This window comes from Lepisma saccharinum, chromosome 11 (genome assembly GCF_977018435.1).
Source record: "Lepisma saccharinum chromosome 11, izLepSacc3.1, whole genome shotgun sequence".
In the NCBI taxonomy this organism is placed as follows: Eukaryota; Metazoa; Arthropoda; class Insecta; order Zygentoma; family Lepismatidae; genus Lepisma; species Lepisma saccharinum.
Genome location: NC_139239.1, coordinates 25,593,897 through 25,609,427, shown reverse-complemented (window position 1 = coordinate 25,609,427; position 15,531 = coordinate 25,593,897). Strand labels below are relative to the sequence as shown.

Below are 15,531 nucleotides of genomic sequence, written 5' to 3'. Positions count from 1 at the left end.
ATATCAAATTCCACAACCATAAAATTGAGAAAGTACATGTCAAATACAAAGCACACTCTCTCATAGACACAAAAATCAAAGAAACACATTCCATCATGCACTACAACCATGAACTGAACATAGATAGTGGTCAGGCACACCACGCCTGGCTTCCGTTACTGCAGCAATTAACACCGGTGAACAGCCGACGACATATATGAAGACATGCAGGCGACAGCAGCACACCTAGCGGCGATTTAGGAAAAAACAACAGAAACGCGTCAAGCAACAACACAATGAATTCCAACGAGGATGGTGGCAGTGGCTACCGAAATTAATAGAAAATAATGTAAAACCGCTTCGCGGAAAACTTCAGAATAATGCTGTTGACATGAAACTGTTCACCACAATTTCGCTAGTTTCGTTGTTTTTATTTAGGATTTCCATCATAATTTACACATGCCCTTTGAGGATTTTACTCTTTTCAACTTATTACTGGATAAAGGTTTAATTTGCTTCACGTGGGAAACTGTTTTAGCCACTTTAGTAGCACACAGTATGTCCCAAAATAGTGTTTACGGTCTTTGAACTTGAATAACGCTGAAATGTTTGTGTTAAGTGTGTTAGAGCTCGTGTGGGGATTCTGTTGTTTTCAGATTCATCATAGCCCACCAGGTGGTAGGCGTTAGTGTACACAGAGGTGAGCAATTTTTCTTTTGAGCAATGTAAGAAATGTCGAATGTCCACCCAAATCTCCTGGATCTCCACAGTTAGATTTCTACATATGGGGAACTGTGAAGAACGATGTGCAAACCACAAAGCCACTGAATGACATGTAATTGAGTGTGCCTGTGCTTTCCCTCCAATGGAAACCATATTTGCCGTTTGTCGATCTGTGGATCTGTCCATGGATTGCTGCCAATGAGCATCTTTAACTTTAAGGTATGTGACCCAGAAAGAGTTCATACTTGCTGTTGTTAATGTTCCTGTTATTAAGATCCATTATTTTGAAATTTAGACAAAAAAGTGATATTTGGATAGTTGTATTTTTTGATCACTGATTTTTTTTATGTTGAAGGAGTTACCAGAGTCCGGATCTTTAGGTGCAAACTTTTGACTGTTTAGGTGCAAAAAGAGGTGCCTAAAGAAAGCCAAAATAGGTGCATGTTTAGGTGGGGGGAAAAGAAATCAAGAAAACCTAAAGTACATTCATGTGTATCATAATTTTTCATTTTAAATGTTACAAAGTTGTGAGAAATGAAGATTACTTTGATTACATACATATACACTCGCCAGTAGAGAACCCTTGAGTCTTTACCTTCACTCATCCCTCGCAGTGGTTTCTGAATATAAAAAGAATGTGTTGTACTGAATTATGTTGTGCCTTTCTATGTTGGTGAACTCAAAGCTTAATCGTTTATCGGTCAGGAAGTGTTTGTATGCGGAGAATGACGTCTCCACATCAACAGATGCTTAGGGGGCAAACTTCATAAAAATTCTGTCCTCTAATGATAATATTCGTCACCACTTACAAGTCGTAATATGTCCGGATTTTTTGCCGAACTCTCTTTCAGTTTGTGAAAAGCAAATCTTTGAAGACTGTTCTTGGTTTCTGTGAAGATCTTCCACAAGGCAAAAATTTCCCATTTCTTCCAAAAATTCCCTCGATTTCAGAATGTCACATACAATCATACATTTTTACTTTAATTCGATCACTGTAACCGTGTTTTAAGGCAGAATAGGTGAAAAATTCATGTTTAGTTGCAAATTAGGGGGAATAACCAACTGTAATACTTAAATACGAAGGAAGTACTCACAGTATCCATGAAACTGTTTATTTCTTCTTTGTCCTATTAATTTCAGTGGCCACTGCAACCATCCTCGTTGGAACTTGTACTATTGCTTGGCGTGCTTCTATTGTTCGTAGTTCTCTGGCTGCTGCTACAGTACGGATGCGATAAGAAGCGGCATGCAATCAGAACGCAGAACGGTAGAACGTGACCAAATTCTGTCTCCTCGTTGGCTGCCATGTAGCTGGGGGGTTTCTACGTTGCCACGTTTGCACAAACACACGGACAGGCTAGTCAGCTGTTGGCAAGCTCGGGAAAAAAGCGTCACGTGAAATTAAGCACGTACGTATCAGTATGCTAATATATGTTATTTCCGTCGTAAAGAGATAATTTAACGAATCTAGAAGTTTGAATCTGAAGTTTCCTTTGTTGTGTTTTTATTATGGTACACTGCAAGCATCAGCTACCGGCATCTTTTTACTTATGTTGTATCGTATCACAATTACCAACAAAAGAAAATGCATCCTGTGTTATGAACAACACTGTGGCAAATCGTTCTCCTTTGATTTCATGCCGCCTCTCTTTGCCTTCTTTATCACGCCGCGATTGTTGAAGTTTCAGAACGTACAAATGAAATGTATTTCTTGAAAATTAGGGCAAATTACGTATAAACAAATTACGTACAACTTCGTTTCGTTAACACGTTTTTAAATTATATTTTGAGGAACCTACAAAAATTCACCTCTAAAACAGAATTTTACAGAACTGACTTACTGTATTACGGAGAAGAATTTATCAAGAACAAATCAAATGTGTGTGAATTGATTGATTGAGTTGGTGTTTTAAAGTCCACTTTATGCACACTACGGCTAATCTGGAATGGACCTACAGTTGGAAGTGGGATCCGAACCACTATGTGCCTCGACACTGTATCAAACCCTGGACTACTTGATTACAAGGCGACAACACTTACCCTACCACTGTGCCATCGGGGAGACACATGTGGGTGTGTCAAGTGAGATAATTTGGGAAGCTATATGAGAATACAGGCTCTGGCAATACAGAGTTCAACAAATTACAACGAAATGCTTGGCAATTGCTAGATTTCCTTAACATTAATGATACATTTGGTACATGTGTTATTAATGCTTTGAGATACCTGTATGTAAAAACATAAAAAATGAATGAAAGAACAGAAGTAGTAGTTAAAGAATCAGTTGTTTTTGCTTACCGGCTACCATTGCAGTGGCGCTATCCCAAGATCATCATCATTGTTGGTTGGTAAAGGAACATCTTCATCTGAGCTACTACTGTCACTGCTGTCTTCCTGCCCAAGTGAAATTACAAAATCCTCCATTTCCTGCTCTTCAACTCCCTCCTTTTCCCATGCTTCGGAAATAATCTTCCTTGTGTGTTCTATAGCCGAACACCACCTATCTGCTGTCACATCCCCGATAGCCTGTTCTGTCAATTGCAAAATCTTGGACGGTGTGAAAGGTGGCAAAGTGTTCCTCTGTGCTACCAGCCCTTTGACCTGTGCCCAAATAAGTTCGATGAGAACAATGGAAGTGTCCCGTTGTTGACTGTTTAACCAGATGTTTAATCCTACATGTGTTTCTGTGGGCTCGCGAAAATCCTGAAGTAGGTCAATCCGGCAACAGCGCGTCGCTACCAGAGTGGGTGGTTTCACGCCGCTTGCTAGCGCGTCCCGACTGTAGGTGCGCTGTTGTTAACTGTACGTCTGTGTCCGTGTCGTCTGCTATTTTAATAGAACAAAGAAGAAAAAAAACAGTTTCGCAGATACAGTGAGTACTTTTTCGCTGTATTTATCTACTACCTCGTCTCTCTTCTCCAAATTATGTATGTAATACTTACCTGCAATAAAAGTGTGAGAATTTCTGCGTATCAAATTAAACAACAATATTGGTAGATATTCATGGTTTATTGTAAAATAAACATAGTATTCATCATATCAACAAGATCAGCTTCATACATTCACACATATTGCTTTGCATTTACACAATTTGTTCACTGTACATTACTTCCATTGGATTAAGGTTGAACAAAAAAAAAAAAAAATCCATCCAAACTTCTTATTGCAGAATTACACCTTCTCGTTACGTAAAAACTGTTAGGAATGTCATGCTCATTGCTTCAATTGTAGCTTTTCTTAGGTAGCAACTATATTGTAGGAAACACTCAACATCAAATAATGCTTTCATATGTTTACATAGGAACAGAATTGTATCTCGTTGGTATTTTAATACTGTTTTTAATTAGGACTTGCTAAAGGTAGCTGAACAATTAAAATATTGCTTTCATTATGCAACAGACAATTATAAGAAAAATCAAATGTCTCACGTCCTAAATAAACAAAGAAAAATTGTTTATTAGTGGCATATGAAGTTTTACTGGCAACGTCTATTAAAAAGTTTTAAAAAAATAATACATGTAAATCAGTGACACCATTTGTATACAACATTAGGTAGTTTTAATATATGTTCAATGTAAAGAATTAGAATCAGGATTTACCAAGGATGCAAAAAAAAAATAATAAATTCAGGAATATCATCTAAGAACACACACACACGCTCATACTACCAAGTACACTCAATTGTCACCATTTTTTAGCTCTTAATTTACTATGTGCAACATTGTTTTAAAAATTATGTTAACATGTTAGTATATTTATAGATCTTCTCCGCTCTGCATCATTATTAATGTTCTTTCAATCATACATTATAAATATGGTGCATTATAAATCTATGCACATTTTAATAAATAAATATATATGTATATATATAAAAGAACATATAATAGAAACATAGATACAACAGGCAAACAACGCTCACAAAAATATACACACAACTTTAATGATTATGACATTCTGTGTAGGTGGCAGGTAAATTATCCCTTTATTCTGAAACAAGACTAAAGATACATGAAATGCCTGTGCCTTACAATGAGGCTAATGGGTTAGACACTACGTTTTGTGTAGATTATGTTTTTCTCTATATTTTTCTGTTAAGATCTTCTGCACTGACTTTTTCTTTTAGAAATACCTTGATATGTATATCACATAAATGTAGGTACTTGTAAACTTAAATTTAAAATGCATGTCATTTGGTTCAGATTATAATCTTGTTTAACAAACCCTTACCACACAGACTACAAATTAAGAAATGCACAAAATAGTTATTACAGTTAAAAAAACTTAAACACTATTAAGTCTATTCTATTAAATAATGAAAACTGAGATCACTTTATATGCATTGCCTGTGTAAAAAACAGGATAGTTAAAATTAAACACGAGGAATATGACTATTATAAAGTTTTACATATAAAAAAACAATCTTCATGAGTTGGTGAAATGCAGTATAGGCAATTATTTCATTAAAAATACAGTCAGACTTGTAAAGGAATGTAAAGTTTAAAATGTATTTTCCAGAGTGATAACCATGATAATACAAGAAAATATTAAGGATTCTACTGTGGAACAAATGTCACTGATAATATTTTGTTTAGATATTCTTTTTGTTGGTGAATAACACCGAGTTTTACCACATTTGTAGAATCCTGGTAAAATTAATTTTCATAGAAGATAAATTAACGTAGTTGAATTTGTAAACATTCTACAAACTAATTTCAATGTTTTTATTGTGCAAGCCATTCAATGGTTTTGCAATTTTATAATTGCTACATTTTCAATCAGTGCATGAACAATGGCAAACATGATCTGGATTTTCGATAAGATTGGCTTTCAAAATTGTGTTGAACCCTTGGTTGCATAGCAATTGGTAAATTATAAACTGGAAATGTGTGATTCTTTGTATGTTTCACATTCTCTTCTCGGAAATTAAATGTTTAACATTTGTGCATGAATGTTCTCAAAATCAGTGCTCAAAGTGAGGAGGAATGCATCCCTAGCTAAGAAAATGTATGCATAGTACCACCCCGGTTGTTTCATTGTCCACAAGTTAAATCATAGCATCCCCCAGCCAGCTCCTCCATGGTTCAGGCAAACAACTTCCCCACCCACTTCAAGCACTGGTCAAAATTGTAAGTACATTAAAATTTTTTTGGGATCTTGAGTTAGTGATAGGATGCATAACAGCATGCAGGTAATCATTATTTCACTGTTTTACTGCAGTGTAATGGCAGTTTATAGAGAGAGATTTTTTTCAAAAGATTAATCGTCGATCACTGAAATAGAATGAATGGGAGGAAGCTGGTGTTCATGAGGAACATAACATTTGTGAAAGTTGTCTGCACTATACATGCAAAAATGAATATATCACAAATCAAATATTTGAAATCATTACAGTGATAAATTGTTCAGTCTTTTTAATGATGTATTAACAAAAGTATGTTCAAAATAACTTATAGACCTTCATATTGCTTTTAGTGAGGAGTCATTGCTTTAGAGGTACAAGCAATTTCTGAAATTGAGAAGCCTATATTGATCATAATTACCTGTGCCAAACAGTATGCAACAACAAAACATGTATGTTTGTTTTGGATATAATAGTTGTTCATGTCAGATTTTATTCGCTGAGATTCACAGAATTTCAGTCCATTGCCTCATTGTCCAAAATAAAAGTTTACAAATGACACACACAAAAAAAGTACAAATGACACAAAGTTAAGTCACGCACATAAAATAATAATCTAACAGGATTACAACAGCGTGGTCCATTAGTTCATAAGTGCGGAAACATCTGTTTAGAACCGGTGGGGGAAACACGAATCAAACATTGCGATACGTGATATAGGAAAGGGGAAAACTTGTTAGGGTATGTTACCAACATGATGATCATCTTGATGTCAATCACCTTCGATTCAACTTCATTTCTTAAATGGAAAGGTGGTCATGTGAAATCAAAATGGGCTAGGATTTCACAAGAAACATGTTGGTATACATAATTTGAACATAACATTAACTATTTAAAACAAACATGGATAGGCACAACACAAATGAAGGGGAACTTTTTTAGGGCATGCTACCAATGTAGCCATCTTGAAGTCTGCCATCTTTGGAGTCAACTTTATTTTCTTAAATGGGAATGTAACATGGCCACCTTTTCATTTAAGAAAATGAAGTAGAGTCCAAGAGGAAATACTTGAGGATGATAGCCATGTTGGTAACATACCCTAACAAGTTCTTCCCCTTTCTTATGTCATGAATAGAGATGCAAACTTTAATTGGTCTATCCATAGTTGTTTAAACAACACAATTCCACACTTACGGACCACAAAAAAACATAATCGCTCCAGCAGCAGAAAGGTTAACATTACATTAAAATTATGCATGCCAAATGTATTTCCCATGAAATTCTACATCGTTTGGATATGTCACCTTTCTGTGAATTTCACTAAAAAATGGTCATGTTGGTAACATATCCCCCTTTCCTATAATATGTATAAGGGTGCTTGATTTGTTTTCCTCCCTCTGTATGTATTTTAAATGGGTGTTTCTGTACTTGTGGACCATGCTGTATATCTGATAGTAGACAATGCAATGTCTGCATGAGAATAACTTATCCATGCTATCACACAACTTCCACTTTGATTTTCTCTGTAAAATAAGTACTTTTTCATTTTATGCATTATATTCCCTTGCACACCCTACGTAACTTGAACATGCACATTTTTAAAGCACATATTTGTGATGTTAATATACTGTTTTGCGATGTTGATAAGAATGAATTGTATTTCCAAAAAATTAACTTTTCTCTTACGTATGAAATAACTCAAATGCACACTGAGTAATGTAAATAACTGAATGAAATACAAATACAGTTAAAACATGCTTTTAATCCAGGGTCTAGACATTCTTTACCAGTAATTAACTGATAAAATAATGAATAAAAATCCAGGGATGTGCAGTGGCTTCGGCATTGGTGTAGCAATTGAAGCTGGGTAGACAATTATTTCAAATAGAATACATATTGTATGCACAAATCGACATATTAAAATTTATCACCCCCATAATTAGTGCTTTAAGGCAATGCACTCTCTCACCCAACACACAAATGCATAAATTGCAGTAATGTTTACTTATAGAAAAAATATTTTAGCAATTTCTTGGAAATGATATTCTTCCGTACTGAGAAAAAGGAAGAAAAAACATAATTTCCTAATGTTTTGTTGGTTGGTTGATTTGGCATTTTAAGTCCACTTTGTGCACAGTAAGGCTATTCGGGACTGGACCTACAGTTTTAAAGTGGGATCCGAACCATATATGAATATATAAATAATATGATGACTGCAGAAATTCTCTCCCAAATTCCTCGAATGAAATGAAAAAGCATCAGGGGAAAAAGAGGGTTGCATATGAACTTCAACTTTGACAGGACAATAAATATTGCAATTTAAACTTATAAAAACTGTAAAATTGAGTCATCTAACACTGCTAGAATTGCTACCCCTCACTGCATGGCACCAGTGATGAATACTGACACAGATATTCAGCATCTCGGATTAAAATCACGAATAAGTTACAATTTTCTGCTTCCACTTAATTGAATTACAGTATATGAACTTCATGAAATCGAAACTCACTTTTGAAACCAGTTACAATATCCATGACCAGACTGATAAAATTTGACAAAAACTAAATCTTTATATTTCTAATTTTATTTGGATATAGTTTTTTTTTTCAGGTGATCATAAGCATGCATTTGAAAAATGCACCTTCTGAATTTCACAACACCTTGAAAATAAGCTACACTCTTCATAATCCAGTTATAACGAAATAGCAATAAATGCATATTAGGCTTGTCATTGGAGTCTCAAATTATATAAAGTGCCGAGAAGATTTTCAATTTCAAATTGTTTTGAAAGAAGCAAATCATCGTACTCTGTTTTTTTTTTCTATATTTTACTATTTTCATTCAGTTTTTGTTATTGAGTTCCAGACTTGCTTACACAATATTTAGTTTCTGTTTACTGTCTTCAGAAATTATTTTTATTCAAACGGTGTTAAATTTGCTATGATCAATTTTTTAAAGTATATATTAGGCATAGCCTGTTGGAAATAAAAGGTTATAAAAATTGTGTGAAGATGTAAGTTACAAATAATATTCACAATGTGCAATTAACTTTAGCATTTTTTCAAAAACCAGTATGGAATTCACATTTGTTTATATGTTATATATGTGTATATATATATTCTCTGGATATACTAGTTGGTTCCATTTCTTTGGTAAGTTGTATGTATATAATTCCTCTTTGAAGATAACAGAGAAAATTAAAGGGGAAAATCTGTACTGTAGATGTATTAGCACAGATATAAGCGGAATAATTTCTAGGAAACTCCACTGAGTATAATTTTCCTTCTATGCATGTGCTGCTGTGCTCTGATGCAGGCTGATTCATTATAAATAGCTTCATATGTACACAGAGCAACAATATATCCTACATTATTTACATATGGAATATGGGTATATCTACACATACACACAACTTTAAAAGCTGTTGAACTGAAAGCTTATTTGTGGGTAGGAGCTCCCAGAAAATAGGCTTGCATTCTGAACAGCCTGGCTGCGGAAGTATCTATGAGATAACATCACTGCAGTTCAACTCTTGAACTGTAAATTAACGCTGTCACTTGCAAAAGGACTTTTTTCAGATACATGTTACTAGTGTTTTTCTTTAACATGAATGATACCACAGAATTGTAATGCTCTACACTACATCAACAAGACTCTGCAAAAATGTACACAATCTTACTTATGTGCAATTTGCTTCATTGTTCTTCAGAATTCTCAACTTTCACACATGTAACAACTATTCACCTGATTTGGTCCACTGAACACCATACTTACTGCATCACTTCTTTGCACAAACAATTCTCACTTTTCTTCCCTCCTCTTGTCAGTGTTGCAATCTCGGAGAGGTATTTTTGAACACATTTCTTTGCTTTGAAAAGTTTTTTTTCTTCCTTTGCCATCACAAGGGAACAAGTGCTCAAAAAATGAGCTTTACTTGTGTTCTTCCATAGTTTCATTTTCTCTTTAAATGTCAACAGAGAGGACGATCGTCACTTAGCAAGTTATGAAGCACCATAAAATAAATAACTGAAGTTTAAGAGTACAGAAAGTGGAAACCCCACTTCTAGCCCTTATGTCGGCAGGAATGGCAGCACTGATGCTGGTAGTGTAGTAATCTGCACATTTTCATGGTCTTGACAAATTGACAATACTTGGAATGATCTTTACACTCTCCCACTGAAAGAAGAGAAGCTTTATAAGCATTGCAAATACTGGAAGTAATAGTTGAGATCCATACCTTGGTGAATGATTGGGTCTTTTTCTTAACAAAAGTGCATTCTCATTGCGACCAAAGATAATTGTTTAATTGCACGAAACTGTAGATATACATTTACATGAAGCTGTATCGATTTTAATTTCCAAAAATTTTGTAACGTGATATGAAAATTATAGGTAGGAAATCTTACAGCAAATGGTTACTGTATCAAAATGATTGCCAATGAAAATTGATGCAGTTTTAAAGAATAAATTGATCTTTTCTATTTTACAGTCTTATCTCCAGCAACTATGTGACAATATACAGGGCGTCATTTTAATGGCACCCACGGATGACAGAAACGTGTAGAGGACATCAAAACAAACAACTTTTCTCAGTACCATTTTTCTCGCTGGTGCCTCGTGTTTGCGCTACAGTCATTCAAAAAAGCCCATTTTGCTGCCTGAATACTGGCAACACAACACAACATTTGATCACATCTGTGACGTCATTTCCTGAGGTGAAACAGCACAGCAGTGTTGCAAGGAACACACAAATTTTGTGAAAAATGACGAACTGGCAATCACATTATGAGCAGTAAAACAAAGGGAGGAACCTGTCCAAACATCCAAGGTAACACAGCCTACCAGTCAGAAACCCAGCAGTCGTCCCAGGGGAAGGGGAAAGTGAATCAACGATATGAAAAATGGTAGACAAACAACATGCTCAAAAGGAAGTGGTAATATCAGATTTAGTCTCTTAGCCTACATGTCAAATATTTGCAAATTTCATTGCAAGATTGATATGTAAAGGTTTGTATATCCTATTGTCCTGATACATGCATTGTGGCATTGTTGTGCTGATAACAGGTTTACCTTGTTACATTATGGCTAAAACATGTACAACCACAGTTACAACCTAATGATGAATTAGCAGTGAATATACTGCCATGTTCACAGTTGCAAACTATTACATGTGTATCTGGTGCATAGATAAACACAGTCGTCTGAGAGCTTGTTTTACTACTACTACTTATATCCCTATATTTTCAACCATTTTTGTCTTGCTGCATAATGCCCTGAATATACAGTACATTATGTGCTACTTACCTTTGGAATTTTGAGTTTTTTCATTTTTATTTTGTCAACTGTTCAGTGTGTCACAGACAACCAGTATCAGAAGGACGAAGTGGATAGACTAACCAGTAGATGTCAACTTCGCAAAATTTGACATGTAGGCTAAGAGACAAAATTCGATATTACTACTTCCTTTTGAATACTTTTTTTTGCTACCATTTTTGGTATCGTTGGTTCACTTCCCATTGGGTTACTGAATGAGTTTTCTCTCTTCGTTTTATGGTACATAATGTGGCTGGTTTTAGCTGTGTCATTTTTCAGAGAATATGTGTGTTCCTCGCAAGCGTGGCATGCACAGTTTCATGACGGGAAATGACGTCGCAGATGCGATCAAATGTTGTGTTGGGTTGCCAGCATTCCGGTGGCAAAACAGGCTTGTTTGAACGACTGTTATGCCGAAACGACGCACCGAGAAAAATGTTACTGAGAAAAGTTGTTTTTTGATGTTCTCTATACGTTTCTTTGGTCCGTGTGCGCCATTAAAATGATACCCTATATATTTAAATTATTGAACCAAAATTTATACTGATGTTATGTTACACACAACAATTTCAGATGTTGAGCCTTTCGTTGTAATTTTGTTTGGAAGTACTGTTACTTGGCTGCACGTATGGCAATCAAATTGCTCCCTAATACGTATTTTCACTTAGAAATTTAGTGTATCCATTATTATACAATATTATACTCTTAAAAAAATAAAGCATTTTCAAGTTGATGAAAGTTCCAAGTAATGAACGGGCTGTTAATTTTTTGTAATTGAACTATTACACTTAGTTTCCTAGCAAATTCCTTGCCGTTTACATGCTCATGCACCTTCATTAGTTGTGCTACCTCTATCTCGCTACAGAATATATTGTTCATATATTGTAAATGAATAATTGTGTGAAGTTGTTTCTTTTCTTTTTGTGGCAAAAAAATGATTTGATCTTCAAAACAAGAGGATGGCCATTTCACCATATCATAATTTACTGTAATGATACAAAATTATATTTATTTTGTTGGCACTTAATCACATTTGGTTTTAAAACACTTTACTACACTACCTCCACCTGTTGTCACATTGTGTATGTTTGGACTTTGAAATTTTCAAGGGTGGACAGTTTTTATCACTCATGGCTGTTCATTTCATTACAGTTTTCAATATAAAAAAACTGTGATTGTTCAGTTAGATTACTCATGATTATGCACTGCTTCAACACTCATTAATTTACTAAAAAATCACAGTAATGAGTAGACTCACAGGTGGTCTACTGAAAATTACAGATGTTTCAAAATATCTGTCGTTTACTGAAAACCATAGAAAGCAGTGGTTATGGTTGGACTACTGAAAATAGTTCAAAACATTAGCAGTAAATTAGGTATTTCTAAACATTTTTGTCATGTCATTTCCAGCCACATGTATACAAAAACTATGCTACATTTAATTAAATGCTCACAGCTATAGCATTTTCTAGCTTTAGTTTGAATATGTATGGATTAGATAAACAAGTTAATTTTCTAGAAAAATATTGGTTATAACTTAGCATGAAAAAGGAATACCTTTCACGAACAAATGAAAAACAAAAGTAAATATGAAACTTACGCTGAGAGCAGGGAGGTCCTTTGCAATCCTTCATAACAGTGGGCCTTGTCTGATCGCGGCATGCATTTCCTGCTGCCTTCTTCGTGCCGTACCACACACACTGAAGAATGCGATACTTGATGCCTTGTGCGTCACAAGGGGCAACACACTACAGGGGAAAGTGCAAGGGAGAAAGCACACATGCTATTTTATTATCGTCTGCAACTAGGGTTCACAAGTTGTACTGCACGGCTATGATTCACATAGCTCTTGCAACTTATATGAAATAATATTACTCTTACATGCCATACAAAAAGTGTAATTAAAAATAATTAAAATAAATTACATAAGCAAGTTGAGTATCCTTTCAATCAAATAGAGAAAAGCAAATGGTTTTTCAATTGGAAGCCATTAGGGATTTGTGCATGTGAGGGTACTGATCTATTTATTGTTTATTATTTATGTTCTTACCATGGGTATCACTGGGAAAGCACCATACATGCCTATTTGTAAATAAAGTGCAAGTAGCAGGTGAGTACGTTACAACTAAGTTTCATGTACATTACTAGCACTGAACAAAAGGAACACAATTATCAGGGATATGTTATTTTCTAAGTTTTAAAACATATGCAAAATCATAAGATTTGAAACAATTTATTTTGTTATTTGTTTTTGCAGGAAATTATTATTTATCAATTAAGTTTGTATGCCAGAAATAAATTTTAAAGTATCCCTGGCTTCTTAATAATTTCAATTGAAATAAGTTATTCCGGTTTACTGATAGTTGCATGTTATGTTGAACATAACTGTAGCAAAATCACTGTTGTAGCAACACCAGAGTCAATTTTTCATTTTCTGAAGTTTTTCTAGTTACTTGTATATCAGGAGAACAGTGAGTAGTTTGCAAATAGGCTCGATCTATGGAAACCCTGTTTCTAAAATTGTATTATCATTAGGGATTGAGACGATACAAATACAGATTACTTTGAATTTTGCAACAATTTAAATTTGTTCAATCAAGGGTCCCACGTTCAATACCAGTGGAGGCACATGGCAGTTCAGATCCCACTTTAAACTTACGTCCAGTCCCAATTAGCCTATCTGTGCATAAAAGTGGACTTAAAAGTGAAACTAAAACAAACAATTTAAATTTTTTTCAGAATTTGGATACATGTTAGACATTTGAACTGGACCATTTCAATCTACAAAAGTTTTAAATTAAAATAGGGATGGACTGATAAAATATGTTTACCATTAGTGATAAATTATAAATATTCTCCCAATGTGATACAAAACTGCAAACATTCTGTGAAGAACTTGTTGGCCAATTAACCTCTTAAATAATCTAACTAGGTGACCGCATTAGGTTTTATCTTACAAAATTAAACTGCATATAAAGACAGTTACTTTACTAGAAAGGCATATGAATTATACCTGCTAATAAATAAAGGAAAAAAAGTGCCATAATTTTGCACTAAATTACAGGCTATTTATTGCAAATGGACTGATGTAGTTTTTTTTTACTGATACTGATGAAGTACCACACACAATTTATAAATATTCTACTGATTTGATATAAAATTACAAATGTCACATCAAGAATCTGAATGTTAATTACGTACTTAATTAGTGCATGTAACCAGGTAACTGCATGAGTTTTTTTTTTCCCTACAAAAAGGAAACTTCATATGTTAACACTTACTTTACAGTACTGGGATACGTGAACTATATCTTTATATTCATAAAAAAAAATAACAAAATGGCAGGATTTGGAACTAGAAATTAAGGAGGAATATCAAGTCGGTAAAATTATCAATGTTTACCTGATAAATCGATAGACCGATGTGTCTTTATGTTAGCTCATACTTCCTATACTTATTTTAAAATGCCAACTATAGCTAAATACAGAGAACCTTAGTACTCACTTTCTTTGCGAAGCTGTTTTACGTGATACTATTTATTTCAGAGACCACTGCCACCATCCTCGTTGGAACTTGTTGCACTGTTGGTTGGCATACTTCTGCTGTTTTTAGGTCTTAGGATGCTGATAGTTGTGCTGTTGTCATTTGTCTGCTTGCGTCCATGTCGTCTGTTATCCCCTGATGTTAACTGCTGCAGTAGGGGAATCCATGTGTGGTGTGCTTGTCCACTATTGTTGCTTAGCTCGTGCGGGAAGTGTTTCCTTGATTTTAATGTCTATTAACATGTGCGCTTTGTGTTCGACATGTACTATTTGGATTTATGGCTATTGTATTTGATGGGCTTAGCAAGTTCATGGTAGGTGGGGCTTTATTCGCATCTGTTAGGTGCTCCTAGATTCTTTAATTGCTAGATCTGATGGACGTGTTAATGTAATGTGCCTCGCACTCACACCAAATGCCAAAATAGCTGACAAATGGTACTTCCTCTCCCTCCTTGATAACCCAGGGGGAGAGGAAAGGCCATAAAATCCAAATATTACATGTCAAACACGCAGTGCACATGCTCACACACTAAATGAAGGAAACATATGCCATCATATACTTCCTGCACGAGCTACGCAACAATAGCAGACAAGCACCACACATGGATTCCCCTACTGCAGCAGTTAACATCAGGAAATAGCAGACAACATGGACACAGGCAGGCAAATGACAACAGACACCTAGCAGCAACCAAAGAACTAAAAACAATAGAAGCATGCCAACCAACAGTGCAACAAATTCCAGCGAGAATGGTGGCAGTGGCCACTGAAATTAACAGAGCAACGACAAACAGCTTCACAGAAAAAGTGAGTACTGATGTTCTCTGTATTTATTTACTGCAGAGTCTCTCATTT

General features: G+C 34.9%; 1 protein-coding gene across 3 annotated transcripts in view; it reads right to left on the bottom strand.

Moving 5' to 3' along the window:
- Window positions 1-3,700: 3,700 nt before the first annotated feature.
- Window positions 3,701-15,531, bottom strand: part of nolo (ADAMTS-like no long nerve cord) — a 752,674-nt gene continuing 740,843 nt past the window's right edge. For all 3 annotated transcript variants that reach the window (XM_083130826.1, XM_083130827.1, XM_083130828.1), the window contains 2 exons: window positions 12,735-12,882; window positions 3,701-9,997 (listed from right to left, as the gene is read on the bottom strand). In XM_083130826.1, coding sequence (XP_082986952.1) covers window positions 9,885-9,997; window positions 12,735-12,882 — 261 coding nt within the window. In that variant the 3' untranslated portion in view covers window positions 3,701-9,884. The remainder of the gene's footprint in view (window positions 9,998-12,734; window positions 12,883-15,531) is intronic.